At 38.6% G+C, this 19,829-nt stretch overlaps 1 protein-coding gene across 2 annotated transcripts in view; it reads right to left on the bottom strand.

Annotated features, from left to right (window-relative positions):
• The window catches only part of APP (amyloid beta precursor protein), a 171,291-nt gene that overhangs the window by 137,681 nt on the left and 13,781 nt on the right, over window positions 1–19,829 (bottom strand). For both annotated transcript variants that reach the window (XM_020995844.2, XM_020995845.2), the window contains exon 2: window positions 7,869–8,036. In XM_020995844.2, the coding sequence (XP_020851503.1) occupies window positions 7,869–8,036 (168 nt within the window). The remainder of the gene's footprint in view (window positions 1–7,868; window positions 8,037–19,829) is intronic.

The raw sequence follows: 19,829 nt of genomic DNA on the forward strand, positions 1-19,829 counted from the left end.
AAGGGACACCAAAAAACCCCAAAACTTAAAACACTAACAAACAGGACTACCTCAAGTAGAAGAGTGGTAGGGGGAATTTACTTTACTGAGGGGGGAAAAGAGAAAGGAACAAATATAAATCAGTAAAAGCAGGAGAAGAAAAGGAACTAAAACAAAATACTAAAGAGAAATGGGTAGAAATACGAAGACAGGATCAGATGTGAGAAGAAAGCCAGCAGAAAGAGGACCACATTTTAAAAAAAAAGATTAAAGTAACCGAATGAATGCAATATTATATTTACAGAAGAAGAGGGGAAAAATCAAAACATGAAAAAAATTTTAGAGACAGATGGAAGTAAATATAAACCTAACTCTCAAAACGTTAAATGTGAATGGATTAAAAAAAGTCCAGTAAGATAAAAAGAGTGAAATATTGGATAAGCAAACAAACCTAACGATCTGCTGGTTATAAGAAACACAACAAAAAAAACCAAAGGTATATACAAAGTAAAACTGAGGAGATGGAAAAAGAAGGAATCGTCATTGTGGTATCAGACAAAGCAAAGACAAATGTTCAAAAATTAAAAAGGGATAAACAAGGAAACTATGTTACACTGAAAGGAACCATATACAAGAAATCAATATTTGTAATAAACTTGGGGCAGCTAGGTGGTATAGTGGGATTTATATCAGGGACGCAACATAATTAATCATATCAAAAATGAAGATATCCAAAACCATATGCTCATTTCAGTAGATGTAGAAAGTGCCTTTGAGAAAGTACAACAATCTTTTACGCTAAAACAAAAAACAAATTTACAAAGTACAGGCACAGAGAGAACTTTTTTAATATCATAAAAAAGCATCTATCTAAAACCAAAAGCAAGCATCATATACAAGAGGGACACATAACACCCTTTCCCAATAAATATGAGAATGAAGCAAGGATGTCCACTTTCTCCACTATTATTTGATATCATTCTGGAAATGCTGGCAATAACAATAAGAGAAAGAAATTAAAGGACTAAAGATGAGTAAAGAGGAGATAAAACTATACCTGTTTGCTGATGTGACAGTTCACTTGGAAAACCTCAGGGAATCAGCAAAGATACTGAGACAGTTAATAGCTTCAGAAAAGTTGTAGGCTATAAAATCAATCCTCAAAAATCAACATTTCTACAGAAATCAAATATCAAAACACAATAAACAATAATGGAAAGGGAAATCCCATTTCAAATAATGACAAAATTCATAAAATATCTGGGGATTTACCTCCCAAAGCACACAAAAGACTTATAAAGATTCAATTATGCAGCACTCCTTAAAGAAATAAAGAGCAAGCCAAATAACTGGAGGAATGTTCAGAGTTCATGGCTAGGCCTTGCCAATATAATGAAAATGACACTACTACCAAAAGTAATTTGTACTTTTAATGTTATACCAACCAAATTACCAAGGGAATACTTTACAGAGCTCAATAAAACAATAACAAAATTCATTAAAAAAAAAAATCTATGGGGCAGCGAGACGGCACAGTGGATAGAGCACCGGCCCTAAAGTCAGGAGGAACCGAGTTCAAATCTGGCCTCAGACCAAACACTTAACATTTACCAGCTGTGTGAGCCTGGGCAAGTCACTTAACCCCAATTACCTAAAAAAACCCCCAAAAAACAAAACCTAGAATTTCAAGGAAAATGATGAAAAGAAGGAAAGATGGAGGGAGAAGTACTTTCTGACTTCAAATTATATTATTAAACAGCAATCATCAAAACCATGTGGTGCTGGTTAAAGGGAGGGGGAGAGAAGGGGAGGGAGGGAGGGAGAGAGGGAGAGAGAGAGAGAGAGAGAGAGAGAGAGAGAGAGAGAGAGAGAGAGAGAGAGATGGGTCAGTGGAATGGATAAAACAAAGGAGATTCAGAAACAAAAGAACTCAATAACCTACTGTTTGTTAAAGTGGAAAACAAAAATTACCTAGGGAAAAACCCTCTATTTGATAAAAACTGCTAGGACAACTGGAAAGCAGTCTGGCATCACATTCCATAATACATTCTAAATGTATATGTGACCTTAATATTAAAGATCACATACCAATAAAAATTTAGAAGAGAAACAGATCACGTACCTCTCATAGCTACGGGAAGAGATGTATTTTTACCCAAACAAGAGATAGAGGCAATTACAAAGATAAAATCGGTAAGTTTTTTTACTAGAAATTTTTGAAAAGCTTCTGCATAGACAACCTTAATGCATCTAAGTAGGATAAGAAGAAAAATGGTCAAAAAGGAACAAACTCTGTATCGAATTTCTATGATAAGGGTTTGGAAATACATATAAATATAATAGCCATTCACCAATAGGTAAATGGTCAAAGGATATGAACAAACATTCTCAAAAGAAGGGCAAAAAAAACACCCCTGCTCTCAAAGAGCTCACGGTGTAATAGCGAGACATGAAAATAACTATGTACGAAAAAGATACAGATAGATTGGAGGTAATTTTAGAGGGAAGGCACTAGCATTAAAGGGGATCCAGAAAGGCTTCTTGAACAAGGTGGGATTTTAGCTGAGATCCGAAGGAAGCTCAGGAAGTTAAGAGACAGAAATGAAGAAAGAGAACTCTAGGCATGAGGGACAGTCAGTGAAAAGACTCAGAGTTGGAGATGTAGTGTCTTATATGAGGAAAAGCAAGGAGTCTAGTGCCAACCTGCAATTGAGATGACAACACAAAAATGACTAACAGAGTTGATATCCAAGAGAAGTAGGGAGAGAGAAGAAGACGGTCTCTAGTGAACCTCAGTGAATTCAAGTCACTAGAGATGGACTACGTTCTTGAATTCTATGAGAACTAGAAGACATGAATGCTGAGCCACTGTCAATGACACTTGAAAGGTTATGGAAACCTGCAGAGAAACCACAAGACTGGAGTAGGGCTACTGGTTCAATTTTCAGAAAAGATAACAGAGATTGCAAATTACAGGCCAGTGTGCTTTATTGATCTATTTCTTAGGAAAACTCTAAGGGATCATTAAAGAGACTGCTAGGAAGTGATGATTGCAAAGAGCTAACAGGATTTCATCAATCAATCAAGAAGTATTTATTAAGTGCCAACTGTGTGCCAAGCACTGAGCTAGGTACAAAGTACAAAAAATGAAACAATTCTTACTTGCAATGATTTTCTAGAAGGAGGGACACAAACACATACAAAAAGAAATACAGCATAAATATAAATTTAACACATACATATGCATATACATATACAAGATAATTCAATACAAGGTAGTTTAGGAGGGAGAGAACTATTAGTGAGGGAATCTGGAAAAGCTTCATGCAGAAGATGGTACTTGAGCTGCATCTTAAATGAAGAGAGTGATATGACTTGAAGGCAAGGAGGCGGTACGTTCCAGACATGGGTGACAGTCAGTGAAAAGGTGCAAAAATGGGAAACAGAGTCTTGTGAGTGAAGGACAGTTTGGCTGGATTGCAGAGCAGAAGGGGAAGTAATGTTGAATGAACAGGTCATGCCAGGCTAACCACATTTCTTTTTTGACAGGATTATGAAATTAGTAGCTGACAGGAATGCTGCATAGTTTACATAGGTTTTAGCAAAACTTTGAATAAAGTATCTTTTAATATTCTTATGAAGAAGGTGGAGAGATATGAATTAGAGTTAGGCGGAAAAACTCTAAGAATAGTTCTTTATGGTTCAAACTACACGTGGCAGGTGCTCTCTAATGGTATGCCCCAGGGATATGTGATTGCCCTATATGTTTAATGTTAAGTATCAATGACTTGAAGACACAGAAGGCAGGCTCATCACATTTTCAAAGAACACTAAACTGAGATGGATAGTTAACACAATGGATAAAGGAGTCAGGATCCAAAATAATTTTGACAGGCTATTATTGCATAGGCTGAATCTAATCATATTAAATTCACTAAGGTTAAATGTAAAAGTTTACACTAGGATACAAAGCAAGAAAAACTTCATGTAGATAAGATAGGGAGGCATGATTAGACAGCGGTTCCAAAAATAATCCAGAAGTTTTAACAAACTGCTCTACTCAAGTCGACAGTTTGATGCAACAGCCAAAAGAGCTAATATGATGGTGGGTTAAATTAAGAGGAGCATAACTTTCACTAACAGGAAGGATACAGTCCCACTGGAGAGATCTCTTATCAGATCTCTTCTGGTATAGAGTTCGGTTCTGGGTGCCACAGTTTAAGGACATTAATAAGCTGGCATGTGTCTAAAACAGGATAACCAGCATGGTGATGAGCCATAAGTCCATTTCAGAAGACTATCAATGGAAGGAAATGGGTATATTTACCTTGGAGACGAGAAGGCTTAGTACAGTGAACTGTCTTTAAGTATTTTATTCCCCAAGGGGCGGCAAAACCAGAAATAATGGGCAAACATTGCAAAAAGAGCAAATTTAGGCTTGCTGGGGGTGGGGGTACAACTTCTTAGTAATTAGAGCTGACCACAAGCAGAATGTGCAGCTTCAAAAGGTTTCCTTTGCTTGGAGGTCTCCAGGCAGAGCCTACTTCTTAGGTATAATTATATTAAATGCAGAATGTCCAAAAGTAAATTCAGTATCTTTACCCCAAAATGCTTCCTACATCCTAATTTCCTTATTACTTTCTAGAGCACAACCATCCTCCCAGTCACTCACGCTTGAAACCTAGTTATCTGGGATTCCTCACTCCCTCTCACTCTGCCTCTTCCCTATGCCCAATCTGTTGCCAAATCCTGCCAACCTTTAGAACTTCTCTTGTATATATGCCCTTCTCCCTACTGAAACTGCCATAATCCTCATCACCCTACTGCCTAACTACTTCAATAGTCTTTTTTTTTTTTGACTAGGCAATGGGGTTAAGTGACTTGCCCAGAGTCACACAGCTAATGAGTGTTATGTGTCTGAGGCTGCATTTGAACTCAGGTCCTCCTGAATCCAGAGCTGGTACTCTATCCACTGTACCACCTAGCTGCCCCTTCAATAGCCTTTTGTTTGGGCTTCTTGCCTTGTCTCATCCCATTCCAGTCCATGCTTTGCTATTGTTGTTTGGTTGTGTCCGACTCTTTGTGACCCCTTTTGGGGGTTTTGTGACAAAGACAGTAGAGTGGTGTGCCATTTCCTTGTCTAGCTCATTTTACAAATGAAGAAACTGAGGCAAACAGGGTTAAATGACTTGCCTGATGCCATACAGCTAGTAAGTGTCTGAGCCTAGATTTGAACTTAGGTCTTCCTGACTCTAGGCCCAGAGCTCCATGCATTGTGCCATCTAGCTGTCTCAAACTGATTTTTCTAAAACACAGCTCTGACCATGCCACACTCTTATTCGATAAACTCAAGTGTGAAATCCTGTTTGGCTTTCAAAGCCGTTTATAGTCTGGCAAATTCTGACTTCACCAGTTTTCTTATATCTTATTCTGCTCCCTCAAACATAATAGCTTCCTTGCTCTTCCTCACATAAGACACTGCATTTCTAACTATTTTTCCTGGCTGTTCCTCATGCCTAGAATTCTCTCCCTCTCAACAGAATTCTCTATCACTTGGATTCTCAAGCTTCCTTCAGATCTCAGCTAAAATTCCATCTTCAAGAAGCCTGTCCTGAGCCCTTTTAATGCTAGCGCCTTCCCTCTAAAATTACCTCCAATTTTTCTATATCTTGTTCACACATAGTTGTTTGCACATTGTCTCCCCATGTCGCTCTCCTTGAGAACAGGGATAGTTTTTTTCCTTCTTTGCATCCCTAGTGCTTAGCACAGTGTCTGGCACATAAAGGGTGCCTAATTAATGCTTTCTGACTTGCCTATCAGGGATACCTTTCATAAATGGGTTGGAATCAATGGCCACTGAAATTGCTTCCAATTCTCAAATTCTGTAATGCCATGATTCTCTAATTGCTGTAACTATAATCGCTGGGGGAAATTTCCTCACCAGAAGTTACCAACACCAATGAAATCATAGGTCTAGCAAAATAAAAATTTCTTAAGCTTTTGTCAAAATAAAAAGATGCAGATATATACACACATATACAGTCGCTGTGCTAGTAAGCTAGGCAAGCAGAGATGTCAGTAAATCACTAGAGTAAAGGAGAACTGGCAAAGAAAGAGAGGAGAAACAGGGACAAAAGGGGGGAGAGAGGAAGACATAAGGAAAGGAGAGGGAAAAGGAGGGAGGAAAAAGGGGAGGGAGGCAGGGAAAAAAGGAGAGACAGAGAGGGGAAAAGACAGAGAAAGAGAGGGAGAAAGAGACAGAGACAGCAACAAAGAGGGAGAGACAGAGAGAAAGAGAGAGAGGGAGAAAGAAACTCTGCCTGTTGACAGCCTTGGGCTCCTGATTGTCCAGTATCTCAGAGAAATAAGTCTCCACATAATACAATCTATCTCCCTTTAATATACTGTACTCTCAGTGAATATTAAGCTTGAGCCACAAATCAGTTTTCACTGACAAAATAAAACGTTTGGCTTACGCAACCCCAAGCCTTTAAATCTGTTTCCCCACCAAGGTTCTGTCCTCCTTTAATTCCAATCTCACTGAAAGCAATCAAGTATATAGAACTGTTACAGATTCAAATGGCCATTTGTATTTTAATACAATGACATTGCTAACCACAAGTCATGACTCCCCAAGTCATGGACAGTAACTTGATTTATCACAAGAGAAAGGCACATGCATGTGGGAACTTCTTATACCAAGTACAAAGGAGTCCTCAATAAAGGCAGAAACGAATATTTATGGGTTACAAAAAAGGGAGGTCTCATGTGAGAGGAATTAGCAGCAAGACAGCTAGCTTCATCTCCAACCAATTCTACATTAGGGTAAAGCAAGGGAGTAACAAGGCAGACAGTAGGTGAGAGGTTCTCCACACCACCATTCCATGCCAGAAAAGCACAGGGGAGAAAGTCAGTGTAAGGTAGTCCCACCAAAACCCTCATTATTACATTTCTGATTAGTTCTAGGATTCTGTCCCTGACTCCTCGGTCTATGCGTGTGTCACTGGGAAGTAGTAATACTTGACCAGGTTCAGACCAACTCACAATGGTAGAGTTCAACACACAGACTCCAGCTAAACACTGCTACAACCCGAATCTTCCCATTCTACAGTTATCAATTATGTGTATATGTGTATTTCTATATGTGATATAAAATACATAATTTTTTCAAAACAACAAGATTGACATTTTGGGGGGCACAATTTTTCTTATTTCCAAAAGATAGAAAATTAAATAGCATTTATTAATCCTAATTCACATTAGACACAAGAATACTGAAAGAAATCTTTCAAAATATGAAGGAATATAATAAAAAAAATACTGACTAGTGGTCTTCTATGGACACTAAGTAAGAAATGGAAAAACCTCCTTCCAGTAGAAATTAACGACTGATGGAGATCAGACTTTTCTAGTGTGAGCATGTTTAGAACTCAAAAATCCACATTCCTAGATCAGGTTGTGTGGCTTTTTTTTAAATAGTCTAACTGTCCACAAGTCTGTTAACTCTGTTATTCTGAGTTTAATGGAAATACTGGGTTTTTTAGTCCAGACCAGTAATTTCCTGGGTATAGGGAACTCCTGGTAAGGAAACTTTCTCTAATATATATATATTGGCTGTTCTCTAATACATATTGGCTGAGGTAACAGATGGTTACCTCATCTGTAACTTCCAGTCTAACAAGTTCCCAGTGACATGGTCATGGTCAAACAGCCAATGTTTCAAAGGCAGGACACAGGTTTTGTTGATTTCAAGGTTGACCCAGGATCTACTATACCATGCCCTCTCAAATGGAAAGGATATTCTTAATAAAAAAAAGTGATATGCAAGAAAAATGATTGCAGAAGTTCTTTTAAAGGTGTTAAAACTGTCAATTGACAGAGGTACTTACTTCCTGGCAGTACTGCAAAATTCCCTCTTTTGCTCCAATGCAAGTTTTTGTCCCAGATGGGTCACTCTCCCATTTCCCATTCTGCACATTCATGTGCATATTGAGTTTGCCACAGATCATGGCAATCTGGGGTTCTGCCAAGAGTCCAGCATTTCCATCAGTAGATACCTGCAACAACAAATTTGTTTCAGCTACTGAACCTTTAGTTTTTGCCCCCAAAGTTGCGGATAAGGCATAGATAGGAGAGGATTAAAATAACATTAAAACTCAGAAGAATATCTCATACCTTAAGTAATTTTTGATATTGTACTATTAAGTACAATACCTCTGACTCAACTTACATATGCATTTTAGATCATCATTAGGCTGAAAACTAAGCAAGTTAAAGAGATCCTTATGGGAATCGTCAATATTTATTACCACCTATACACTCATACAAACTTACATTAGGATTACAAAATATTAGAAAAAATTTCAGAAATCACTAAATCTAACAATCATATTACAGAGGAGGAAACTGAGATGCAGAGATGGTAAGGAACTTACTGAAATTCACACAGCTTTTAAAGCTCAGAACAAATGCCATGATGAGAAAGGGCTAGATGAAGAATTTTTAAAAAAATTTTTCTCTACTAGCAGAATGGTATTCTAAAATTCCGCATTGACCATTACTAAAAAAATGACAAAATACAAAACTAACTTTCATTATTGTTTACTGTATATCTGCATGTTTGGGGTGAAACTACTTCTACCACTTCTAATGGTGGAAGAAATTAAATATAAATAAAATTCCCACCCACTCTACTTTCATGGTTCTGATAGGATCAGTCAGACACTATCAGATAATAGCAACATTGATGGAATGAATACCGATGTTGCACTATCATGGGAAGATGCTGGCTGTTCTCTCAGGCTCCAATGGACTCATGACGAAACATACTACCCACCTCTTGACATGGACATGATGAATTTAGAATATGGAACGAGGGAAGTGTTTCAAATTTTGGGCCAAGCATAGCACCTGAACGATAGCAGGAACCCTAATGAGGCTTGCTGAATTTAATTAAATTCAGTCAATTGCTTTTTCCTTTTATAACCTTCTAGGCCAATCTCTTGAGCCATGAATTTCACTGAAAAAGCCTTGTGGAATGAGCAAAATTTACAAGTGGTAAACAGATAATTTTGGAAGATGTCAACATCTATGGGGCCTCCCTCATTTAAGACTAAAAAAAGAAAATTCCACGATGATGGCGAATAGCTTTGACAAGCCTAAGTGTCTGAAACTTATGTCTCTCTTGATATTCTCTGAAGGTCACCGAACAAAATGATCTGTTTTGGGTTCTTTCAAGGAATCTTGAAATGGTGTTATCATATACATGGAAAATATTTTGTTAGAAGAGTGCTTACTGGATTAAATACATTTCTCTAATCAACAAATAATAAATATGAGAGCCTCTATTTACTATATACTTCAGGGAATTTACGACTGTGAAGATGTGACATACTCAAGAAAATCTGCAAAAGCCTTCATGTTCCCTTTTTATACTGTTATCAAGGATGCCCACAATAAACAGCAACAAGGCATGGTGAAAAGAGTGCTGGAGAAATTCAGGAACAGGGCAGAGTAGAAATAATTCTTATAACCATTTTCTCCCCAACAATTACTTCACAAAGATACAAAAAATGCACCCGGCAGAGTCCTGATCAGAATTATTATCTTTTTAATCATCAACCCCCGCAGAAACAGAGAAGCAGAGAGGTCTGCAGACAGTAAAGAAGGAGTCTAGCTAGAAGTGTGTAGACCTTTCCAGTCCTAGTGGCTTTGTGTCAGGCAAAGAACAAGTCCCAGGTGCAGCAGAGAAGTAGAAGGAAGAGGTGCCAATCGGCAGCTCTGTCACTAGGACCCTGGGCTGTGTACTGAGTGAGGAGCAAGGACAGGAACATGGAGCAGATGTATGGCTCCATCTCTCAGCTCCAGGCATTTTCTTCAGCTGTCATCCATTCCTAGAACTCTCTCCTGCCTCAACTCTGACTACTAACTTCCCTGATGGCTTCCTTCAAGTCTGAACTAAAATTTCATCTTTTACAGGAAGACGTTCCTAACTTGTCTTAATTCTAGTTCCTTCCCTTTGTTAATTATTTCCTATTTATCCTGTATATATTTCAAATATATGTGTCTGCATGCTGTCTCTGCCATTAGATCATAATGCCCTTCAGGGCAAAGACTATATTTTTCTTTTTGTATCCTCAGGTCTCAGTGCACTGCCTGGCACATAGTAGGTGCTTAATAATTGTTTATTGATTGATTGATATGGTCCCATCTCTAGCCATCCTCCTTGACTGTTTTTTTTTTAACAGATTATGAAATTAAGGGAATGAAAATAGTCAGAAAGGGTAGGTTTAGGCCAGATTTTGAAGTACTTTGCCCAAAAATAGGAGCTTACATTTTATCCTGGAGGCCATAGGGAGCCACTGCAACTTTTTGAGCAGGGTAGTGACACTGTTGTACCTATGCTTTAGGAATATCAACTTGGTAACTGGGTAGAGGATGGTTTAAAAAGGAAACTGGGGGCAGGTAGATAACGTGGTGGATAGAGCACCGGCCCTGAAGTCAGGAGGACCTGAGTTCAAATCTGGCCTCAGATCAAACACTTGATACTTACTAGCTGTGTGACCTTGGGAAAGTCACTTAACCCCAATTGCCAAAAAATAAAAATAAAATAAAATAAAAAGGAAACTGGAAGAAGAAGAACCAATTAGGACTGTGACAGTCTGGACAAAAGATGATGAGGACCCAAATTTAGGTAGCAGAATGGAGAGAAGTGGATAGATATCATATGTCACAGCAGTAGAAATGGCAAGAGTTGGAGATTTATCACCTGATACTGAAATTGTACGAACGTGGTTGACTAAAGGCATACTGAAAGAGAAATAGGGAAGTTAAGAAGATAGGATTTGGGGTTGGAAGGTAGACAAGTTTTAGAAATTGAGTTTTAGATGTTTAATGAGACATCCAACTTGAGATATCCACGATGCAGTAAGTGGCATAGGACTGGAATTAATGAGAGAAAAAAGAGCCAGCACGGGCATGACAAAACAGAAAAATGATATATGCTGGAGAGGATGTGGGAAAACTGGGACACTAATATACAGCTGGTGGAGTTGTGAACTGATCCAACCATCCTGGAAAGCAATTTGGAATTATGCCCAAAGGGTTATAAAACTGTACATACCCTTTGATCCAACAATACCACTGATAGGTCTATATCCCAAAGACACCCAAAAAAAGACAGAAGGACTTATTTGTACAAAAATATTTATAGCAGCTCTTTTTGTGGTAGGTAAGAACTGGAAATCAAAGGGATGCCCATCAAATGGGGAATGGCTAAACAAGCTGTGGTATATGATTGTAATGAAATATTACTATGCTATAAGAAATGACAAGCAGGATGATTTCAGAAAAACCTGGAGAGACTTACATAAACTGATTCATAGTGAAGGGAACAGAAGGGAACAGGAGAATGTTGTACACAGAAACATCAATATTGTTCAATGAAGAATTGTGAATGACTATTCTCAGCAATACAAAGATCCAAGATAATCCCAAAGGGCTAATGATGAAGCATACTATTCACCTCCAGAGAAAGAACTGATTGAATACAGACTAAAGCATGCTATTTTTCTCTTTCTTTTATTTGAGTCTTCTTGTACAAAATTGCACATGTATAATCTATATCTGATTGCTTACCATCTCAGGGACAGGGGAGGGGAGAGAGAGAAGAAGGGATAGAATTTGGAACTTAAAACTTTAATTAAAAATGTTTAAAAAATTGGGAAAGAAAACTAAGTGGGAAGTGAGAAAGTAGAAGCAAGGGGTATAGTATAGATGGCTCTTTTAGGAGTCTGGTTATAAAAGAGAGGAGAATTATGGTAGTAGCTTGTTGAAATAACAGTCCAAGTGAAAACTTCTGAAGGATATGGGGAGATGTGGAAATATTTTTAGGTAACAAGGAAGGAACCAATGGATAAAGAAAGGCCAAGATTATATACAGAGGGAGGGATGGAGGGAGCAAGTTCCTGAAGGAAGTGCGAGGTGATGGGACTGAGGGCACAAGTAGAAGACTGGCCTTGGAAAGAAGGATCACATCTCTTCCTCTGAGATTTGAGCAAAAGAGGAGAGTATGAAGAATGATGATTAGGGATTTGAGGTTTAAAAATGAGAGAAGAGTTGAGCTCACCAAAGTCCCCACTTTCTTAATTAAATATGAGATAAGACTCTCTGCTGAAAGAGAGAGGGGGGAGGGCATGAGGATATAGTTTACATTGCTTGAGGCAGCATGTGAGATGGAGGGATAGGAGGTTATGGTCTGAGAAAGAAATTTCAGAGTTTAGGGTCATAGAGGCCCAACAATTGTGAGTGAAGGTGAGAACAAAAGTTTGACCATACCCAAGTGCCACAGAAGTGGAGTGAAGGAAAAGTTCATTGATTTGAAGAGGCTGATATTTGCGTTATTTCCAACCAATGAATATCCACGGCAATTTCTATACACCTTTAATGCTCTACCTTGAGTTATGTGGGTACCCATTTTACCTTCCCCAACTTAATTACTCCAGGCAGGGAAAAAGAAGTCACTTTCACTTTCTTCCAGGACCAATACAGTATTCTATATGAAGTAGGCAGTAAATAAATGTTAGATGGAGGAGTTGAATGAATTGTCTTCAACTTTTTGGCAAGATGCTCTGCCTCTCTGACCTTCCCCCTAAAATAAGAAATCACAAACAATAAAGTCCTTACCAGTAAAAAAAAAAAAAGATTTAGCAACTAAGAGATTGTTGGTAACCTTGGAAAGAGCACTTTCATTTGAACTGTAATGTCAGAAGCTGGATTAAAAGGGGCTGAGGAGTGGAAAAGCAGATATATGAGTTGATGGCTATTGATACTGTTTTGGCAATAAGGTCTCAAACATCTTCTAAACATTTGGAATTCTCCTTCAATCCCCTCAGTCTGATGGCTAATGCTCAGTTCCAACTATGTTTTCTTACACTACTTCTTTATAAAACACAGTGGGTACTGCATTGTGAGAACAATATTATCTATCAGAGTCTTCGTCTCCCTGCCATCTTATTCTATGTCTTACTAATTCTCACCCTATGACTTCCATTTCTTTCACACTTCTAATTTTTTTTTTTTAGGCCAACTCCCTTGCACTGTGACTGCATTCTTATTCTTTCCGTAACTCAACCACTTGGCACACTAACTCAACTCTACAATATCTTCTCAACTCAGAAAAAGAATAAGGCCTAGGACCCAGCTTTGAGAGACACCTACTTTTGACAAATGAGACTGAGAATAAGAGAAGCAAAAAAACAAAATCATTAAAAGAAACTATGCTCACTGTGTAAGTAAAATATATATGGATCTTGAAGGCAGAAGGTATAGAGGCAACCTAAGAATCATAGGTTTCCCAGAAGGATACCATAGACCAAAAGGAAGGAAACAATAGAACAGGTTTTCCCAGAACATGTGAACATAGAAAATGAAATTCCAATTCAAAGAATCCACAAATTGCCCCCAGGAAAAAAAAAAGCTGCAAATCCCAAGACACATAGTGGTTAAATTTAACAACCCAATTCAGAAACGAGTTCTGCAAGCCATTAAGAGTAAGACATTCAAATACAAAGGAAAGTACATTCAAATAATACAAGACTATTCTGCACTTACTAGAAAAAGGAGAAGGGAATGGAATAATGTATTCCAAAGATCATCGGAGCTCAGAATGCAGTGCAGAGTGATCTATCATGCAAATCTGAGCTCAACCATACATGAGAAAAGATGGGCATTCAATAATAGAGTTTGAAACATTTTTAGAAAAAAAAACAGAACTGAAGAGATTACTATTAGCTTCTCGAATATTCCAAACAAGAGAACTGAAGGAGTAATTAAATGCAAACAACAATAGTTAACAGCATGACAATGGAAAGACCAGTAAGAGCCTTCTTTCTAAATATACACAAGAAGTGAATATACTTGGGTGAAGGCAGAAATCTGGTAAAGGTAACAACGAAGAGGCAGAGAGAGGGCATTAAGGACAAATCCTGGCAATACCCTGCCTATAGGTGAATGCTTCTTTTGTTGGACTACATTAGAACAAGGGAGGGAGAGTAGCAGGGGAATACAGAGGACAGACTGATGTGCCAGGGTCAAATCAAGGGCTAACAATGAGGGAAAGTTGATCTCTGTAGTCTCAGAAAAGCCTACAGGAGAGTGAGTATAGAGGATGAGGGAAAAGGCTGAAAAGAAGGAGAAAAGAAGGAGGCCTTACTTTGGAAGTGGGAAGGGATTTCACTGATGAATGCTTCTATGAATAAAGGAAGATGAGATCTTATACCAGATGAGGCCTCAGGGATTTGGTCATTATCCTTTCTATGCTATCACTAACTAAATCTCCTTTCATTAATTCTTAGGTGGTCTACAATTATCTTATTTCATTCTAATTCCATACTCCGACCAGCTTGAATCTGGCCTAGCTCTGAATGGATTGTGGTTAAGTCTAAATAGAGTTGCTCTACCTGTTCAAAAAATTATTATTGCTACCCCTTGTTTTTATATCATCTACATTTTCCCAATACATCCTTTCTTCCTTCCCCTCCCAGAAAACCAACCTTTTTAAACAAAGAATTAAAAAACAGAAAAACAAAACATTTCAACAAAACTAATTATGAAAGACTGCAACATTCTCCCTAAGTAGTGCAGAGCCTGGCCTTAAGACAAAGTCTCAACAAGACACCAATAAAGCTATGATAGAACCAGAAAAGGAGGGAAGAAGGAACATACTATGGGAAAAAAAAGGAGGAAGGACGGAGTTACTATCTCACCTAATTGGAGTATAAAAGTAAAAAACTATGCAAACAAGGAAAAGGAAGCAGCCACTTGAACCTTACTTTCATCAGAACTGCTCAAAAGAGAGAATACATATAGAATTGAGTACAAAAATACATTCAATTTAACAAGGAACGTGGGAATTATAAATGAGTGGAAAGGACTAAGAGGGAGTGTGGATTTAAGGAAGGCTTAGTCAATAAGCAAATTCTAAACTTGGAGGATAGATTGTGAAGCAAGGATTTAAAAGGGGGAAAAAAGAAAAGGAGGGAAATACACAAACTATGTTACACTTCAATTCAATGAACTCCAATGGCTCCCTATTACCTTCAGAATCAAATTCCTCTGTTTGGAATTCAAAGCCTTTTATCAATCAATCCATCAACATTTATTAAGTACCTACTATGTGTCAGGCACTGTACTAAGTGTTGAACATACAAAGAGAGGCAAAAGACAGTTCCTACCCTCAAGAAATTTGAAATCTATTGGGAGAGACAACTTGGAACCTAATAAATATAAAATGAGCTATATACAGTATAAATAAGAAACAATTAAAAGAGGGAAGGCACCGGAATTGAGAGGGATTGGAGGAGGCTTACTGCAGAAGGTGTGATCTTAGTAAGGATGTAAGCCAGGGAGGTCAATACTTGGAGCTGAGGAGAAAGAGAGTTCTAGGTATAGAGAACAGTCAGAGAAAATGCCCAGAGCAGAGAAATGAAGTGTATTCTTAGTGGAACAGCCAGAAATCCGATGTCACTGGATTGAAGAGTATGTGGCAAGCAGACTGAAAAGGTAGAAGGGCCTAGGCTAAGAAGGGCTTTGAATGCTAAACCAGCATTTTACACTTGCTCCTGGAGACAACAGGATGTCACTGGAGTTTACTAGGGTGGAGGTGAGGGGATTTACACAATCAGAATTGTTTTAGGAAAACCACGTTAGTGGCTGAATGGAGAATGGACTGGAGAGGGGAGAGACTTCAAGTAGGCAGACCCCACCATCAGGCTATTGCAATAATCCAGATGTGAGGTGATGATGGCTTGCACTAGAGTGGTGGCAGTGTCAGAAGAGAGAAGGGGAAGTATAAGAAGGACATTGCAAAGGTGAAATCAGCAGGCCTTGGTAACAGCTTGTATACGGAAAATTCAGGGTAACTCCTAGGTTGCAAGCCTAAGGAATTGGGAGGATGCTGTTGCCCTCTATAGCAATAAGGAAGTTAGGAGGGAGGGTTTAGGTGGGAAAAGATAGCGAATTTTCTTTGGACAAATTTAGTGTCGGATGTCTACTGAACATTCAGCTGGAGATGTCTGAAAGGGAAATTGGAGATTCAAGACTAGAGGTCAGCAGAGGGACTGGGGCAGGAAAGGTAGATTTGAGAATCATCAGTACAAAGACAATAATTAAATCCATGGGAGCTGATGAGATCATCAAGTAAAGAAGCATAGTGGGAGAAGAGAAGAGAACCCAGAACAGAGGGCATGAACTGGAGGAGGATCCAAAAAGGAGACACAAGAAAGAGCAGTCAGATAGGTAGGAGAAGCACCAGGAGAGCACTGTTCCATACCTAGAGAGAAGAGAATATCAAGGAAGGGTGATCAACAGTGTCAAAGGCGGCAGAAGGGCCAAGAATGAGGACAGAGAAAAGGCCATTTTATTTGACAACTAAGCTATCATTAGTAACTGTGGAGAGAGCAGTGTCAGTGGAATGATAAGGTCAGAAGCCAGATTGTATGGGGTTAAGAAGAGAGTGAGTGGAGAGAAAGTGGAGGCACCTACTGTAGATGGCCTTTTCAAGTTTAGCTACAAACAACAGAAGAGATACAGGATGATAGCTAGCAGGGATCAAGTGAGGGTTTCTTCAGGATAGGTAAGACATGAGTATGTTTGTAGGCAGTAGGAAATGATCCAGTAGAGAGGGAGAAATTGAAAATAAGTGAAAGAATAGGGATGACAGAGGTGGAGGTGGCAATCTGTTTGGGAATGAAGGGATGGGATGGGATTATTTGAATAAGTAAAGGGGTTAGCCTTGGTAAGGAGTAAAGTCATTTCATCATGGGAGACAAGAGTGAAGCAGAGAGTAAGAGAAGACACTTGAGCGATGGGAGGTGAAGAAGAGGGGAGAAAGGGAAATTTCATAACATTATTTCCCCTTCCTACCTATCCAATTTTCTTGCACTTTATACCTCTCCATGTCCCCTTCAATCCAATGATACAGGTGGTCTTCTTGCTATTCTTGAACAAGACTTGAACAAGTTTCCTGACCGTGGACATTTTCCCTGGCTGACTTATGCATGAAACGCTTTTCCTCTTCATCTCTGACTCCCAGCTTCTCCAGCTCTCTTCAAGTCCCAACTACAGGAAGCCTTTCCTTAATTTTAGCATCTTCCCTCTATTGATATTTCTAATTTATGGCTTGTCTGTACAGTTATTTGCATGTTGTCTCTCCCATTAGATTACAAACTCCTCAAGGGCAGGGACACTGCCTTTTACCTTTCTTTGTAACCTCAGTGCTTAGTACAATGTCTGGCACACAGTAGGCACTTAACAAAGGTGTTTTTTTTTTTCTTACCAAGTATACAATAGATCGGAGTAACTTAGTAAAAGAAGATACAAGTAGCTGGAAGGTTCTAGGAGTAACATCTTGTAGAAAAGAGTACTCATACTGATGGGGTGCTTGGGTGCTTGTACTTGTGCCCCAATTTCTCTCTAGTCTCAGAAACACTGTCTCTGACAACCACTCCCCCGCCCAAGGACACTGTGCCTAGCAGTTATTCATGTGTGGGCCCCAGCATGACCCTTATCTCCCTCCCTGGTGCAGCTACACAAAGCTGGGTGAGAGAGTGCTGGGCTGCTCAGGCCCCCAGCCCTCAGATCATGTCTCTGGAAGCCTCCCAATTCCTTAGTAAGTTCCTGCCTAGTAAGAAAGCTTTCCCTTGTTGCAGAGCATTCTCTCATCAAGACAGAGGGAGAGGGGTGCCTTGCCCAGCCCAAAGAGTTTTGTCCTTGGCCAGCCCAAGGACTCTTCCTCCTGCCAGACTCCAAAGATCCATACCTCTGTCATCTCCCTCCCTGACCAGTATTCTCCCTGTACTTTCTCATCCATAGCTCCCAAAGACACTGGACCTTTAGATTACCTCATCAGTGTCCCTGGCATTCCTTTTCCATGCTATTTTCCATATAAACCCTAGCTCCATCCTCAGTCTCTTGCAGGTTCCTTAAGAATCCTTTGCATCTTGACTTAAAGATTGCTTGAGTTTGTGAATTCATTCCAATGACTCCGTTTCGTACTTCGGTCTTTGAGGGGTCTCAACCTCTTAAACCTCAACAATACCAAGTCAAAAATCTGAGTTCATATGAAGCATGCTTCTCACCTCTTCATAGGGAGGGCAGAAGACAGATTTTCACACATGACCAATGCATGAATTTATTTTACTTTATTATATTAAAAGATGGCTTTTTGGGGGGACAGGGTAGTTTTAGGGGAGATAGTTTAGGGAGAGTGATACAAAAAATGAAAAAAAAAAGGGGGCCGCTAGGTGGCACAGTGGATAGAGCACCTACCCCTGGAAGTCAGGAGGACCTGAGTTTAAATCTGGCCTCCAACACATAACACTCACTAGCTGTGTGACTCTGGGCAAGTCACTTAACCCCAACTGCCTCACCAAAAAAAAAAAAGCAATGAAATAATTTAAAATCTACACAGTATAGCAGAAATAAGTTTATAAGGGAACACAGACAAGAAGCACAATTTTATTACCATCATTTTAATTTAGTACATACTGTCTTTCAGATTCATAGGTTTGGCTTATATAGAGATCATGTGTTCTTTAGCATTATTGCCTTTTCACTTCTCTTCTTCCAAATTGTTTTTCATCTTTCTTTCTCTGCTGCTAAGGACACTTGCCACTATGATTTCAACTTTTTTCTCCTGTGCTAATTATTTCTGCTGTGCAGGCCATGAGGGCTTCTAACTGCCTTTTTTATGTCTTTTACGTCTCTGGAATTCTTGTTTCATATTCTTTTGCTATTAGACAGGGTTTTGTGTTTTATCAGGTATTATTTCAATTCCTTTTGTCTTATGTTAATTTGGGGAAATTAAAAATTTTTCTTTACATTTTAGCACTCATTCTTTCTTACAATTTTGGTGTCACTTCTTGATTTATTTGCTTGTGATCAAAGTGTTTAATTAAATTACCTTCTCTTGAAATCTTTGACGGGTTTAACGCTCCCTTGTCACTTACTTTCTGATTTAAGAGGAATTACAGGGAGTGTAGATTAAGAGAAAGTTTAGTTCTAAGCAAAACAAACTAGTTTAGATGTACAAAAAAAAGGAGGTATAAAAATACCATTCGCTCTTTTTGAAGTAGCAAAGAATGGGAATATGAAGAAGTACACAAAAATTGGGAAATGGATGAACTAAGTATATAAATAGGATGGAATACTATTGTACTCTAAGAATTAATAAAGGGGATGGTTTCAGAGAAATCTGGAAAGACTCATATGCAGAAATGAAAAAGGTGATGGAGAATAAAGTAAATAGAACCAAGAAAACAATTTATAACATGACAACAATATGGTAATGATAAACAACTTACAAAGAATTAGGAATTCTGATCTGCATAATGATTTAGCATGGTCTCAGGGGACAATGATGAAACATGCTGTAAAGGACTCATGAAGAATGACACATTTTTTTTTGATATGGCCAATGGGGAAATTTGTTTTGCTTAGTTATAAGAAGTTTGTAACTAGAGTTTTGTTTTTCTTTCATTCTCAGTGGGGAAATGGAGTACAGTTGTTAAAGCAGGGGGGAGAAAAAGATAGATTTTTTTCTGATTGAAAAAAATTTAAATAAAATCCTTGAGCACAAGCAGATAAATCAACTGAGAAGATATTAAAACAGAAGAGAAGATGGTCACCAGGACTTCTAAACAGATGCAATCCTCTCAGACTAAAGATTTTTTAAAAATAAACAAAGACTCATCTTTTCTCCATCCCACCTCTCCTCCCCAAAAGAGTCACACTGAGGCCCCCAGCTATTATACTTTAACAATGATTCCCTCTAAGTCATTTCAGTTTTCCTT

Source organism: Phascolarctos cinereus, unplaced genomic scaffold (assembly GCF_003287225.1).
Source record: "Phascolarctos cinereus isolate Bilbo 61053 unplaced genomic scaffold, phaCin_HiC Scaffold_726;HRSCAF=1367, whole genome shotgun sequence".
Lineage (NCBI taxonomy): Eukaryota > Metazoa > Chordata > Mammalia > Diprotodontia > Phascolarctidae > Phascolarctos > Phascolarctos cinereus.